Source organism: Brachypodium distachyon, chromosome 2 (assembly GCF_000005505.3).
Source record: "Brachypodium distachyon strain Bd21 chromosome 2, Brachypodium_distachyon_v3.0, whole genome shotgun sequence".
NCBI classification, from domain to species: domain Eukaryota; kingdom Viridiplantae; phylum Streptophyta; class Magnoliopsida; order Poales; family Poaceae; genus Brachypodium; species Brachypodium distachyon.
Window position 1 is genome coordinate 55,369,122 of NC_016132.3, and position 13,770 is coordinate 55,382,891.

Consider the following 13,770-nt stretch of genomic DNA (forward strand, 5'->3'; position numbering starts at 1 on the left):
ATTAACCAATTTACGTTGGGGCTTCCGGCATTAAAATTAGCACCGAGTGACCCCCGCCCCGCACCAACTCTTCTGCATGCGACGTAACCAGATTACGTTGGGGGATTCCAGTAGTATGAAAGCGCGAGCGCACGTCCCGTTTGGTTTTTTTGCATGCAGCGTAAGAAATTTACGTCCAGGCTACCGGCTTTGAAACGAGCGCCCGCCTGTGCTTGCACGAGACGTAACAAAGGTAGGATCGATCGAGTGGTTCAGAAGGCTCTAGTGCTTGTTGTGTAAAATTATTTTGCCGGTGCAGATTCTCATGTGACACAACAAGATTATACTTGCATGCACTGCCCCTTTTATACTAACTAGCCTCATACTAGGCAGTGTGTACGGCCTTGAGCGAAAGAACTGGCTTGATTAACAAAATAGAGTGGCAAACAAAATATTTCAAGCATCACTATAGAGATCAAATTGAGCAATCCGGGAGCATAATGGAGTGAGACAATATTTTTTTCACAGCAGCAACGAGTACAAGTAAAACGCATGCCTCACTGAACTGCTCAAGCACTACAACAGCAGAAGACAAAAGATATACACATGATTGTAACTATGCAAGTCCTTTCAGACTCATCATTCCTCCTTCGGCAACACTTCTCTCCATTTGAACAATGACTGCCTGCAAAATTGCCCAATATCCTGCAAATGATAGCATAACACAATGTTACTCAACTCTGTGTTTGCAAGATATTTTTTAAAACTACATCAATATAATTGAGAAATGCCGCACCTATAAGTTAGTATTTGCACATTCTTGCTTGAGTATCTGTCACGAGACTTGTCGAAACAACAAGACATTAGGTTTCGGATTATATCATCATCATTAACGGCAATCATATCTTAGACTCTAAGCATGTCTCGTTTCACCAAACAAAGAGTCTAAGGCTAAAATATATATTTAGTCAAACTCAGATCTGATAGTCCAGTGGGCTTTGAATCTTGAACCATACACAAAGTACTTTTGTCCAACCTCTAACCTGCAGCGTGTGACACAAGGAAAAGTGTAAATAAAGGTGGAATACAAGTAAACAAGTTCTCACCCGAACAAAAGTTCAAGTTTTATTATCCTCAGAATTTCATCAACGTTAAACAAGAGTTAGCATAGCATACCTTACAACATGCTCACAAGTAAAATCAGTGGAAGTTTATGTCTCTGTAGCTCTCTTAATTTCAAGAATAGAGTAGTCTCAGCTCTGAGCTGTCAGTTTTGACACACGCATCCACAGAGAAAAAAGTCAAAGTCCAATTTTTCCAAATAGATTAGTACAGATTGTAATTTTGGAACACAAAATTAATCGTAGTTGCAAGCCTGTAAGCACCTTATTTAAGCTAAACTTGGTTATGTCCAACCATACGAAAACAATTATTCAATTAGCAATAAACCAACACACAAACTATATATGTACGCAATCAAAAACCTATGACGCACCTGGTTTACCGGCGATCGTCACACTGCGGCGGCTAATTCCACACGAGCTGCTGGCGAGGGGAATATCACAACAGTGGGGAGGAGCCGGCCAACGAAGTAGGACTGGGCGCCGAGGTCGCCGATTAGCCCAACGACGCGAGTTGTGGGCTGGCGTCTGCGTCGACCTCAGCATCCACCATTGTTCTTCCAAATCCAGCATCATTCCTGCCCTTCACACCATCGAGCTTGGACCACCTCGCCCTCTCTCGCGTCGCCAGCACTGACCCTGAAACAAAATCGGAGCAAGCCCTGCCAACAGAAGTACTACCTTACGTGCTATTTATAAACAACTCTTCTTGACAATAGCACCAGCATGTTCTTGAAACAGATTAGTTAAAAATAATGGTCAGCCACAACAGCAAAATCAAACTGATAACATTCATGGGCACAACAATCCGATTTCTCCTAACTTACCAGATTGAATTATGCAACAACTAAGATTGCATAAGTTTTCAGGTCACAAATCTTGTCAGCTTTAGACTTTAGTACACATTACCACCACCATGATAACTAGAAGGCCACCTATGCATTGCAGGTTGAATATCAGAGGAACTGAACATAGGTCCTTACAATATTGCACAAAACGCACATATATTACAGCTGAGTTTGTCATGTTCCGGCCATGATTTGAACTAGAAGGCCATATATTACACACATGTTCCGGCCATGTGTGTGTAGTTACAATTTTTTATAGTTTGAACTCAACAACAACTACTTTCTACACTACCGAAACAATAGACATTTTCTGCATTACTGAAAATCTGCACCTCATGAAAATCTGCATTAGCTTTTTTCAGTTGGATTGAACAGCAGAAAATGAACCTCTTGAATTCCAGCAGGAGCCTTTTATCGAAGAAACCAAATACGAAAAGAAAGGAAAAAGGGAAATAGCTGTATATCACAAACATAAATGATGTTGGATATACTTCCTTGGGGTCAGCAAGCATACCAACCATTCCATCGAATACTTCTTCAGACCAGACAATAAAATCTTGTAAAATTGGTCAGTGTTTCAAGCTTCCAGAGAAGTAAGTAAAGAACAAATCTGCAGTATACCAAAAAAAAAACATTCTCACGAGCATTCGATCGAACAGGTGCAAGTCAACTTGATCCAACATGATATTTCTCATGGCTGATGCAATTAACTACTCCATATGTGATCGCATCAAAAAATTTAATCCCAAGACAAGGCAAAACACGAGCATACAGAGTCCATCGGTTCATGCATTTTGCATTGGGCGGCAGCATCGACTTACAGGGCGGAGTCTGCGGAAGTAGTGGCAAGTGCGACGGGATTGGCCGATGTCGGTGGCCACGGTGGCAGCGAGGTCACCGACGCGGCCGGAGGAGGAGCTGCCGGTGAGGAGGCGTCAGAGACGAGCGTGTGCGCGTCATCGGCGAAGCGCCTGGCCCTGGACGATCACGTCGTGCGGAGCCAAGGGGCGCCGCCAACCGGGGAGAAGTGGAGGCAGAGGCGGGATCCGCCTTTCCGTCGCTGGGATGCGCTTCGCCGGAGGAGAGACGCCGAGCTCTTCGCCGGAGAGAGAGAGACGCAAGCGTTGTCGCCTCCGGTCGATGTCGGGGTTCCTCGCCCTGGACGGTCGCGCCGGGTGAGCCGCCTCGCCCTCACCGAGCACGCGGTGGCCCCAGTCGTCGTCGAGGCGGCCACCGTCGCCTAGGCTCGCCTCTCGCCAACTCCACCCGAACCGCAAGCACGATTTGATAACTCCAGCGACATCGGAGCAAGCCCTGTTAGATCCAACCAAATCGAAATTAAAAATAAAATCGCAACCACGCCGCTGCCTGGCAAGGCGCCGCTCACCCGCCGAGTACGACAGCGTCCGCTCGCCGAGGCCACTCACACGTCGCCGCCGGCCGCAGCGGTGAAGTCGCGGGAGAGGTCGAGGCGCTGGAGGAGGAGGCCTTGCGCTCGGCGAGCTCGCGCTAGGCCTCCCGCTCGAGCTTGTCGAGCTTCTCCTCGCTCAGGCCCCAGCCGTCGTCGTTGAAGCCACCGCCTCGGCTGCAACCGTCGGTGCCGCCTAGGGTCGAGCCGGCCCGCCGCGTCGCCCGTCGCCGCCACGCATCTTCTCTCGCGCGCCGCTCCTCTCAGTTGCCACTGACCAATCCTTCCCGAGCTGCCGCTGGCGCCGCCTAGGCTCGCCGCAATTCGTACTGCAGCAGCTCGCCACCCTAACTGCACGCACGCACGATTTGGGGATGGTTTCGGGGTTTGTTTTTTTTTTCGTGTGGAGGTGGGTTCAAGAGAGAAACGACCGTCGTAAAACAAAAAAAAAACGGTTACGTTCGGTTTAGAGAAAATAAGTTCGCGCTGAAATCCGGCTGGTTTGGACCGACCAGCGGCTCGTTGGACCGACACCAGCAGGTGTGCCCGTGCGTTGCTACGGGTCAACAAAATCACAAACTATTTATTTTTATTTTCTGTGTAGGCAACTCATGGCGCCGTTGAGGTCGGCATGTGGGTGTGGTGGCATCGGTTGTAAAACGGAATAGGAGAAATCATGAAAAAAAACTGGAGGAAAAGAAAATAACGGGCAGTGGCATATTGGTTGTAATTTTAACGAAAAAACTGGAGGAAAAGAAAATAACGAGCAGTAACATATTGGTTGTAATTTTAACGAAGTTAACCTACGGCAACGGCGACGGTACCATCACTACCAACTCCAATTTAATAGATAGTAATAATAGGTATAGGCGCCGTATCCTGTGAATTTCTCGTTCAGGTGCACTCCTGCATCCCACGCATCACAGCCGGCCGATTTTCATCTTGCGCTTGTGTTCACTTTTAGAATTTTTTGCAATTAAACGCCCGCTTCCATCCCTCTGATTTTGCAAACCAGCCCTCAACATTTTCGGAGGAACCAATCCCGTCTTCTCCTGCAAAAAGCCCCATGGCTCTCTCCACGGCGCTCGCCGTTGCCGTCGTCCCCGAGCTCGCCGTTGCCGTCGTCCCGGAGCAGATCCGCCGACAACCTCGCCCCTGCACTCACCGCCACCCTGTCCAGGTCTCTGGCCGGCCCTCCGCCTATCCGCAACTTTGCTAGGGCTTGACGCCAAGGCCGCCGCCGACCACAACTTCCCTGCCACTTCAATTGCACATCCAGACCCCTCCACCTGAAGATGCCGGCCTACTACAGACTCACGCAGAGCAACGACGACCACATCACTGAATTTTCTTGTTCTTGTTTAATGTATCTAGTACTAGCAGATTGACTTCCTCCCAAATGTGGTTTGTGAGCTTGTAGACTCCTGGAGATCTTCACTCTTGTAGTGTAACTACCGGCTGTGTTTTATCTCTCTGAAGTTTTTCTGTAATCTTGCTCGGTTGGATGTAACGGAGGTCGTTTTCAGTTTTTGACTGAAGATAGTATGCTACATCTGTAGCATTTTGTAGTTTTGGTCCTTGTAGCTCTTTAGCTCCGGCTGGTATGCTACTCGTGTAGCATTTGCAGGCTCTCCCTGCACTTTGTAACTCTCCTGTACTCCTCTCTTCTTGCTTAATACTCCAGGAGTATTGATTTTCAGAAACAAGTGACTGCAAGTTGTTGTGAATGGAAATTTGAGATGGAAACAGATTCTCATTGGCTTATTCTTATCGGCAATTGAGGTGTTCCTGGTCTGATGTGGCTAGTCTGATGTGTTTGTTGTAAAGTTTGCACATGATGCATGGTAGCAGCAGTTAGCAGCCCAAAGAATCAATGTATAAAATAACCTATACTATTGTTGTTCCATGGAAAGTAGTGAATCAGTGCTACTATCAGTGTGATACAAATAAGATAAGTCGGACAAGATTATGTGAACTTGCTAAAATCTGATCTTTGCACTTTATGTAAACTTGCTAAAACCTGATATAAGTGTAATACAAATAAGATAATCAATTGGGCAAAACACAAATCATCATCTATTACATAAATACAGAAATTCGGTAAACTAATATAATGGTGTTATTGACACAAATAGCAGGCTTGCAGCTATCATGATGCTCCATTAAGACGAATGTCTTGCGCATTCATGGTTTCTTCTCCATGGCCTTTTTTGCTTGGACAGTTGCGACTATCGTGAAATGCTATTTGCTTGCACGTCTTGCACAAGCGTGCGGCCTTGGCCTTGGCTTCTTTGTTCTTCTTTTTCCTTTCTTCTCCATTCATCTCCTTTCCTCTCTTTATTCGTTTACATCTCCCTACCGAATGAACATCATTTGGTGGGTGTATGTCGACCTAAGTTGGAATGTTGCACCCAATAAATGCCTCATATTCCTCTCGCCTAGTGTGCTTGACTGCCGTAGGAACCATTTTGCCCAGGGGCTCCTCAATGCTGAACACACTTGACATTAAAAACTCCATGGCTTCATCTGATTGCTTGGCTCTTAAAATTAGATCTTCTAACTTGTTGCGTATTGTTGAAATCTTCTTCCTCGCAGCGGCATCCAAGGAGTTAGCGGGCTTCTCTTCTAACAGGTTCCCTTGTTCATCGTAAACACTCCCACTAGAAAAAAAATCGATGTCAGCCATATGGTTTGCAATAAATAAGAGTAATGATGGTTATGATTTTTTTTTTGTACCTTTTACATCTGTACTTCCATCTTTCCATAATATAGAAGGTTGGAAGCTCATTTTGATTTTCAGTCCTCATCACTTGGATAATATGGCGGCATGGGATTCCATGTGACTCAAATAACTTGCACGAACAATTAGCTCTCATGGTTGTTGTATCACAACGGAACTCCCTTACTTTACTGGCACCAGTTTTGAAGGTCACTATTTTTATTCCCTCATCTTGTGCAATGCCTTGAATACAACAATGATCTCTTGAAGCAATTATTTGTTTCTGAAATTTCTCAAACACCTCATATGCGAATACTTCACTACCATGTTTCTCCATTGCCCATGGTGTAACTATTTGGGGGATCCTATGGATGCTTGAATTGTCTGCAATCAACTCCACTTGACGTTGACATTCTAAAGCCGTGTCAAACCTTAGCCAGAATTCAACTAAAGTGAGCCTGCGATGAATGAAACTGTTAAAAAATGAATTCGCACTTTCCGACCTTGAAGTTGTTCGAAGAATACCCGCTAGTGATATGTCCATAAAGTAGGCTGGTATCCATGACTCTCGCAGGCTAAACCTTTTACTCAACCACTCATTGCCCTCCAACCCAAAGTTTGAAATTACTGAATTCCACTGTGACTCAAACTCGGTTGGGGTTTCTGAACCCCATACACATGCGTTCATTCTCTTCCAAAATTTCAGATTCTTCTCTAATCAACAGTCCAATCTTCTCAGGAAGTTTTTCCATTATATGCGGCATGCACAACCTGTGTGTGGTGGTTGGAAAAACTTCAGCAACAGCATTCTTGATGCTACTAGCTTCCTCGGTTATGATAAGTTTGGGTGCTACACCTCCCATTGCCCTCAAGAAGGTCTTAAACAACCAAACATATGACTCAGTCTTCTCATTTAGTAAGAATGCAACACCAAAAAGCACACTCTGTAAGTGATGATTCACTCCGGTAAATGGTGCAAAGATCATGTTATACTAATTAGTAGTATGTATAGAATCAAAGGATGCCACAGAACCGAAGTGCTTTTAGTTCTTCCTAGTTGTGGCATCTGCCCAGAACACATACATCAACTTCCCTTCTTCACTCACCACAAAATCATAGAAAAATGATGGATTAGCTTCATGCTTTCTAGCTAGCTGAGACACAAACATTTGGGCATCTGCATTTCTGATTTTATACTTGAGGTCACGATAGTAGTTCTGCAAGTCCCTCTTCGTGCATCCAACATTTGAAAATCCACCCTCGCTGACTTGGAGGAGCCTGTATGCTTGGCAGGTGCCTATACTTGCTTTGTTGCATGTGTACAATGTATTCTTTGCCCTCTCACTAACTTGACGATTTGATCTGATCAAATTACGCTTATCAGGTGACACGAGACTATGATTGTGGTGTTCAACCCATGATTCTATCTTGTAGGTGTCAGTTACACACAACTTCACAAAAATATGTGCATCACAACCACATCTTGTGGCTGTGTTCTTACGTCTTTTCACTGATGGATCAATAATCTCATTACCATTTTCAGACTTGAATCCTTCCCTGTTACACATATAACGTTTACTACGAACTAACTCATTGTCCAACTTCTTTTGTTGTCCAATACGAAATCCAAAACCAGAGTGATGTGCATAAGACTTGTAGAACTCCTCCACAGCCTTTAGTCCTTCAGATGTCATTCCTACTTTAGGCTTCAATTTCTCTTCACATTCAGGTATAAAATATGAACACTGCATTATAAAGAATGTATCAATAAGCACCTTCCTGTATAAATAACTGAACTGAACACGGCCATGTTCCGTAAAAAGAATTGACTTACAACTAAAGGAACACTTGCTTTCTTTATGGGTGTAGTAAATCCCTCCTCGTTCATGAGTATTTGCATGTTAGATTCCATTGCTGCACAATAGGTAATTATAACCCTTTGAAACAAGAAGCACATATATTACAGTATTATACATGAAGAGTAGTTTTCGTACTTTTACCCAATAATGATGCTGAAGGCCTTAGGCAATATGATCTGCCTTGGAACGGGAGAAAACAGGGCAGTGCAGCACACATCAGATCGATCTTTGCCACAGCTTTATGAGACCTCTCAACGTATGTGTCAGGTGGCTGAAATTCCTTCTCCTTTCAAGTGCACAATTCAAGCGTTTTTGCAGGTCGGGGGAGCGCACGGGGGTGACGGCGGATCGCTCCGGGCGAGACGACGGCGGCGGCCGTGGAGAGAGCCAACGGCCTTTTGCAGGAGAAGACGATTGATTGATTCCGCCAAAAATATTCAGGGTTGGTTTTGCAAATTAGAGGGATGGGAGCGGGCGCTTAATTGCAAAAATTTGTAAAACTAAGCACATGCGTAGGATGGCAATCGGCTGGTTCTGATGCGTGGGATGCAGGAGTGCACCTGGATGAGGGATTCATAAGATACGTATATATATATGGCGCGCGCACACACACACACACATATATATATATATGGCGCCGTATCTTGTGAATCTCTCGTCCAGGTGCACTCGTGCATCCCACACATCACAGTCGCCCGATTTTCATCTTGCGCCTGTGTTCACTTTTAGAATTTTTTGCAATTAAACGCCCACTTCCATCCCTCTAATTTTGCAAACCAGCCCTCAACATTTTCGGAGGAACCAATCCCGTCTTCTCATGCAAAAAACCCCATGGCTCTCTCCACGGCGCTCACCGTCACCGTCGTCCCCGAGCTCGCCGTTGTCGTCGTCCTGGAGCAAATCCGCCGACAACCTCGCCCCTGCGCTCACCGCCGCCCTGTCCAGGTCTCTGGCCGGCCCTCCGCCTGTCCGCAACTTTGCTAGGGCTTGACGCCAAGGGCCGCCGCCGGCCACAACTTCCCTGCCGCTTCACTTGCACATCCAGACCCCTCCACCTGAAGATGCCGGCCTACTACAGACTCACGTAGGCAGGAAGTACAGCCTTTTGCAGGAGAAGACGATTGATTGATTCCGCCAAAAATATTCAGGGCTGGTTTTGCAAATTAGAGGGATGGGAGCGGTGCTTAATTGCAAAAATTTGTAAAACTAAGCACACGCGTAGGATGGTAATCGGCTGGTTCTGATTGGATGCAGGAGTGCACCTCGATCATAAGATACGTGTGTGTCTCTCGACTACATCTTTCATGCCCAATTTCAGATCGACGGCAACCCTGAAAAGAACTTGACGTAGCTGGGCGGATCTCCGAGCACTCTGAGCGATCTCGGGATCGGCGGCACACTGACATCGACGAGCCCCTCAAGAACCTGCACCACCATCCCCATGCTGGGCCTGGCGCCCTCGTCATCCTGCACGCACCAGCACGCCACCTTGCAAGCCCGCTCCACTTGATCCACGTCAACTTCTCCACCAAGCCGCCCATCCACCACGCTCTTCATCTCGCCGCCGCCATGGAGCCGGCTGACGGCCATCGACGGGAAGAAGTCCACGGCGCCGCCGTCCTCCCGCTGCTCCACGTTCCGCCTGCCCGACACGATCTCGAACAGCACCATGCCGTAGCTGAACACGTCGGCCTTGGCCGTGACGGCCGCGCCCGTGATCCACTCCGGGGCCAGGTACCCGACGGTTCCCCGCATCGTCGTCAGCACGCGGCTGAAGCCGCGGCCCACGAGCTTCGCCATCCCGAAGTCGGACACCTTGGCGGCGAACGCGCCGTCCAGGAGGATGTTCTCGGGCTTGACGTCGCAGTGTATGATGCGGTCCCTGCATTTCTCGTGCAGGTACTCCATCCCCCTCGCGATGTCCAGAGCTATCCGGTACCTGGTCTTCCAGCTCAGGATGCTGCCAATGCCATGGCCGTCGTTGGACCTGAAGAGGTGCTTGTCTAAAGAGCCGTTTGGCATGTGCTCGTACACGAGCAGCCTATGTGCTCTGTCCGAGCAGAACCCGAGCAGCCGTATCAGGTTCACGTGCTGGATCGTGCCGATGGTGCTCACCTCTGCTCGGAACTGCTTCTCCCCCTGACGGACGCCCTCCAGCTTCTTCACCGCGACGGGCGTGGCCGTGGCGTCCGGGAGCGAGCCTTTGAACACCGACCCGAAGGCGCCGCCGCCTAGCTTCTCGGAGAAGTTGCTCGTCACGGACTGCATGTCGCGGTACGTGAACGCCATCAGGGAGCCTTCGACTCTCCTCGCCGCCCTCACCCTTGATCTGTTCCTTGATCTCAGAACCAAGGCCAAGACGAGGACACTGAAGACAGCCACAGCTGCCGCAACGACGACGAGGATAATGGTCAGTTTCTTCGCGTGCCCGGTGGTAGAGAACTCGGACGCGGCCAGGCGGATCATGATGGTTCCGCCTCCGGACCCCGTGTCCTGGACTTGGAGGTTGATGAGGCCTCCGTGCCAGAGCCAGCAGCTGCCGTTGTAAGCGTACGCGGTACAGGCACATTTGGCAAGGCACGCGGCCTCGCACTCGCCACCACTCGCCGCAGCCGCCACGCCCTGCCCGTCGCTCGGCAGCTTCACGCCAGGCATCGCGTAGAACCCGTCGTTGTTCCCCTTCGGCATCGCGCCATGGACAACGCCGCCGCCGCACTGCTGCCGCAGCTCGGCGTCCCGGGCGCAACCCGCGGTGTGGTCGCCCTGCATCCACGCGCTCAGCCGCCGCTCACGGAACCCGCGGAGGCAGCTGCACGACGGCAGCGACTTCTCGGTGCAGGCGCTGAAGGCCCCGCAGAGCGCGTAGACGTCGCACTGCGCCTTGGGCTGGGACCAGAAGAGGATCCAGTCGCCGACGGACTCCACCCACGTCAGGAACTTGATCTGCCCCGTCACGTCCACCACGAACCGCGTGACCACGGCGGCGTCATCGTCCTTGACGTCGTACACGAAGTAGCTCCCCTCCTTGCCTTCCACGTAGTCGAAGGTGTACAGCGACATCGGGGACGCGTTGGAGGCCATCATCTCCGGCACGGCCGCGAACATGTGGCCGTTCCAGGTGCCCGACGTCCAGTACTCCCTGGTGCCGTTCCAGTTGAGCAGGTACTGGCTCGTGCCGTCCGGGTCCAGCTCCAGGGAGAAGACGCTTGTGGCCGGGTCGTCGAAGCTTTTCCACGCGAATAGGCGTGTGACCTCGCCGGTCCGGTTGTTCCGGCCCAGCTTGCCGCCGGGGAGCCACGTGTCGCCGAAGTGGTCGAAGCTCTGCCATAGCACGACGGATGTGTTGGACGCGTCTGCCAGGACGAGGTTGCCCGTGTCGAGGATGATGCCGACTGTGTTCGAGCCCGAGGCGATGTTGGTGAGGTTTGTAGACCAGATCGGAGCCTTGTTGGCGTCGTGTTTGTCGACGAGGACTACGTTGCCGTCGTCTGAAATGGAGAGCTGTGAGGATGCTGGGTCGGAGGTTGGGGCGTTCCGATTGGCAACCCACACCGGGGTGTGTTTCGAGATTTGGTTGTACCAAATGCCGATGTACCAGTTCTGCCTGGAGTTATCTGTTGTTGCACGTAAAAGAAAAGACAGAGCACAAGGTTAATACAGCTCGCACACGATCTCAATGAAATGGGGAGTTTGCCGCTCGAGCACACAATTCAGTTCATACAGAAACAGAGTACGCACGAAGATGGGGTTAAGGCTAATAAATCACCTTTGATGAACAAAAGACAAACGGGCCAGTTCGTTTTTTCAGAGAAAAAACTACTCGTATACGTAAAAAGATCCACGATCATGTAAAAAAAAAATCCACTACAGGTAGAGGGAGAGGGCCAGCGGAGAGGCACCTGGCTGGAAGAAACCGAGTGCGAACTTGCCGCGCTTGGACACCAGCGTCTGCCGGCCGGACAACGGGCGGCCGACGGCGACAGTATCGGCGGCGCGCGACGGGGCTCCTCGCAGAAGCATGAAGCCAAGGAGCCAAAGCGCGGCGGCGGAGCACCGTCCACGTCGCCTCGCCATTGTTCCGAGGGTGCGCGAGACGTCGAGAGAGTGGAAAGGAACACCTTTGCCTGAATGGCTGGAGCAGATAAAGCAGCAGGGTGGTGGCCTCCAAGAAAACAACAGCACCTCAGATCATCTTCTGCTTATGGTCATCTCCGGTCGCTAGTGCCTTTGGCGGTCTTGGTCGAATCGATCGCGCGATCGGTCGGTCGTGCACGGGGCAGGGGAAAGGAGAAGGCGAAGTTTTGCGTGCGGTCACACCGTGGCTTATAAATGCGCCAATAAAGGCGTAGTACCAGGCGAGGTAACTAGCGGCTGCTTTCGTTCGTCTCATCGGTCGTCCCGCCGGGGCCTGTTTGCCGTTGCGCACTTGGTGCTACAGGCCCACAGCAGGTGCTTTGCCAATTGTATCGTTACAACCGTAAAACGTTCTGCACTTCTACGTGCATACGCAGTGTGATCGGGCCTGGCCGTGGGGTGTTCGCACGCATATAATATGACTGGACCGGGGCACTGACAGGAGCAAGCTCAATTAAGTTAGTATGTAGCAGCTGGGGCACACGACTAGTACCACCACTACTCGATGCAAGTGGGGCGTGCTGTGAAGCAACAAGTGTTAATATCCGGCAGGATGCCGCAGGCACTAACATGGGAACGGCGATGCGGCGCCAAATTAACCACGAATTCCACGGGGGTTGGTGTCACATTGATCGCCCCGCCACGATAGGTTTGTGCAGGTGCCGTGCGCAGTCGGGCCGGGCAATAACGCAGGGGAAGTGGACGCACGTACGTGTTCCGGTTGGTGTCACGTGAAGGCATCGATGGCCCAGCACGTACGACGCGCGCGCCCTGGAACAACATAATTTTTCCTGCTATGTTACGCGCGCTGGTAATATTTCTCAGCTTAGTACATTCACATATCATTTCAGATTGGTTTGGAAAGCTGAGAAATATTACTCCGTAGTTGAATCTTGAATGGATTCATATTCCTGCAGTGGTGAAGCCAAATTGCGCATCGCTGGTGAAAAATTCAAGCGTATGATACGGACCGAGGTAAACTGAGCGACCTTATCTCAAATCCTGAACCTGATCTAGGGAGACAAAGGACTGCCGTTGGCACTAATGTTCAGTAAGCTACTAGATAATAAGTTGTCAAATCGTCTGGGTGGTGTAGTTGGTTATCACGTTAGTCTCACACACTAAAGGTCCCCAGTTCGAACCTGGGCTCAGACACTTATGTTTTTTGCATACTTCGGATATTTATTTCCATTTTGAACACGTTACTAGCTTGTACCTAACCAACCTAAGCTTTGTAATCTTGTGAACGAACTAACGATCAGAATCTGTATTCAGATTTAAATAAGAAATTCTTCGAAGGTGATCGATGTTAACTTCGTTTGAATTTCATATATTGTCTTTTCACCATCGTCACCAACTCCTTTGAATAGTGATTTTTTTTCTCCGGCAAAAGAGAAATGGTGTGTTGCACAACACCATCACCGTCACCTAAAGCTCTTACTTGGCTCTTGACGTCGGATGGAAAACAATAAGGAATAAAATGCCATGAACGAACGGTAATCTTCGGAATCATAAGGGCATGGAATTATAAAAAGAGTAAAATGCATGGTGGATCCTAAAATTATTCGGGGTATGTCAAGTGAGTCATAATTCTATCAAAATGCATATTTGAATCATAATTCTTTGTAAGATGTTCACACGTCGTTCTAATCGAGCTCGAGCCGCTGCTGAGCGGTCAGGTGGCAAGTTGACTGCCATGCTG

General features: G+C 49.3%; 2 protein-coding genes, 1 long non-coding RNA gene and 1 other non-coding gene across 6 annotated transcripts; 1 reads left to right on the top strand and 3 right to left on the bottom strand.

The window, feature by feature from the left end:
• Positions 1–418: 418 nt before the first annotated feature.
• On the bottom strand, positions 419–3,771 carry LOC104582916. Of its 3 annotated transcripts, XR_001406497.2 has the most exons (6): positions 3,336–3,771; positions 2,770–3,262; positions 1,475–2,558; positions 1,156–1,243; positions 776–1,022; positions 419–684 (listed from the first exon to the last, which is right to left on the bottom strand). It is a non-coding gene; the product is annotated as an uncharacterized LOC104582916 (long non-coding RNA). The 3 variants fall into 3 exon arrangements; XR_001406498.2 differs by having other exon boundaries at positions 1,475–3,262; positions 3,376–3,771; XR_731000.3 differs by having other exon boundaries at positions 1,475–3,262.
• A 3,347-nt stretch (positions 3,772–7,118) lies between these two features.
• On the bottom strand, positions 7,119–8,951 carry LOC112270768 (protein FAR1-RELATED SEQUENCE 5-like). The gene is made up of 3 exons (XM_024458868.1): positions 8,076–8,951; positions 7,910–7,989; positions 7,119–7,820 (listed from the first exon to the last, which is right to left on the bottom strand). The coding sequence occupies exons 1-3, from the start codon at positions 8,149–8,151 to the stop codon at positions 7,119–7,121; spliced, it is 858 nt and encodes a 285-aa protein (XP_024314636.1). The 5' UTR covers positions 8,152–8,951.
• Positions 8,952–9,155: 204 nt separating this feature from the next.
• On the bottom strand, positions 9,156–12,225 carry LOC100828381 (G-type lectin S-receptor-like serine/threonine-protein kinase At2g19130). The gene is made up of 2 exons (XM_003567302.4): positions 11,834–12,225; positions 9,156–11,548 (listed from the first exon to the last, which is right to left on the bottom strand). The coding sequence occupies exons 1-2, from the start codon at positions 12,006–12,008 to the stop codon at positions 9,249–9,251; spliced, it is 2,475 nt and encodes an 824-aa protein (XP_003567350.1). The 5' UTR covers positions 12,009–12,225; the 3' UTR covers positions 9,156–9,248.
• Positions 12,226–13,149: 924 nt separating this feature from the next.
• On the top strand, positions 13,150–13,223 carry TRNAV-CAC. The gene has a single exon. It is a non-coding gene; the product is annotated as a tRNA-Val (tRNA).
• Positions 13,224–13,770: the final 547 nt, after the last annotated feature.

Bases quoted from the DNA above. Each gene is read 5' to 3' on its own strand.
- LOC112270768 (XM_024458868.1), bottom strand. From the start codon at position 8,151: ATGTGTGCTGCACTGCCCTGTTTTCTCCCGTTCCAAGGCAGATCATAT. The intron at 7,990-8,075 runs GTAAAAGTACGA...CCTATTGTGCAG, and splicing joins GCCTTCAGCATCATTATTGG to CAATGGAATCTAACATGCAA. The intron at 7,821-7,909 runs GTAAGTCAATTC...TTTATAATGCAG, and splicing joins AAGCAAGTGTTCCTTTAGTT to TGTTCATATTTTATACCTGA.
- LOC100828381 (XM_003567302.4), bottom strand. From the start codon at position 12,008: ATGGCGAGGCGACGTGGACGGTGCTCCGCCGCCGCGCTTTGGCTCCTT. The intron at 11,549-11,833 runs GTGCCTCTCCGC...GTGCAACAACAG, and splicing joins ACTCGGTTTCTTCCAGCCAG to ATAACTCCAGGCAGAACTGG.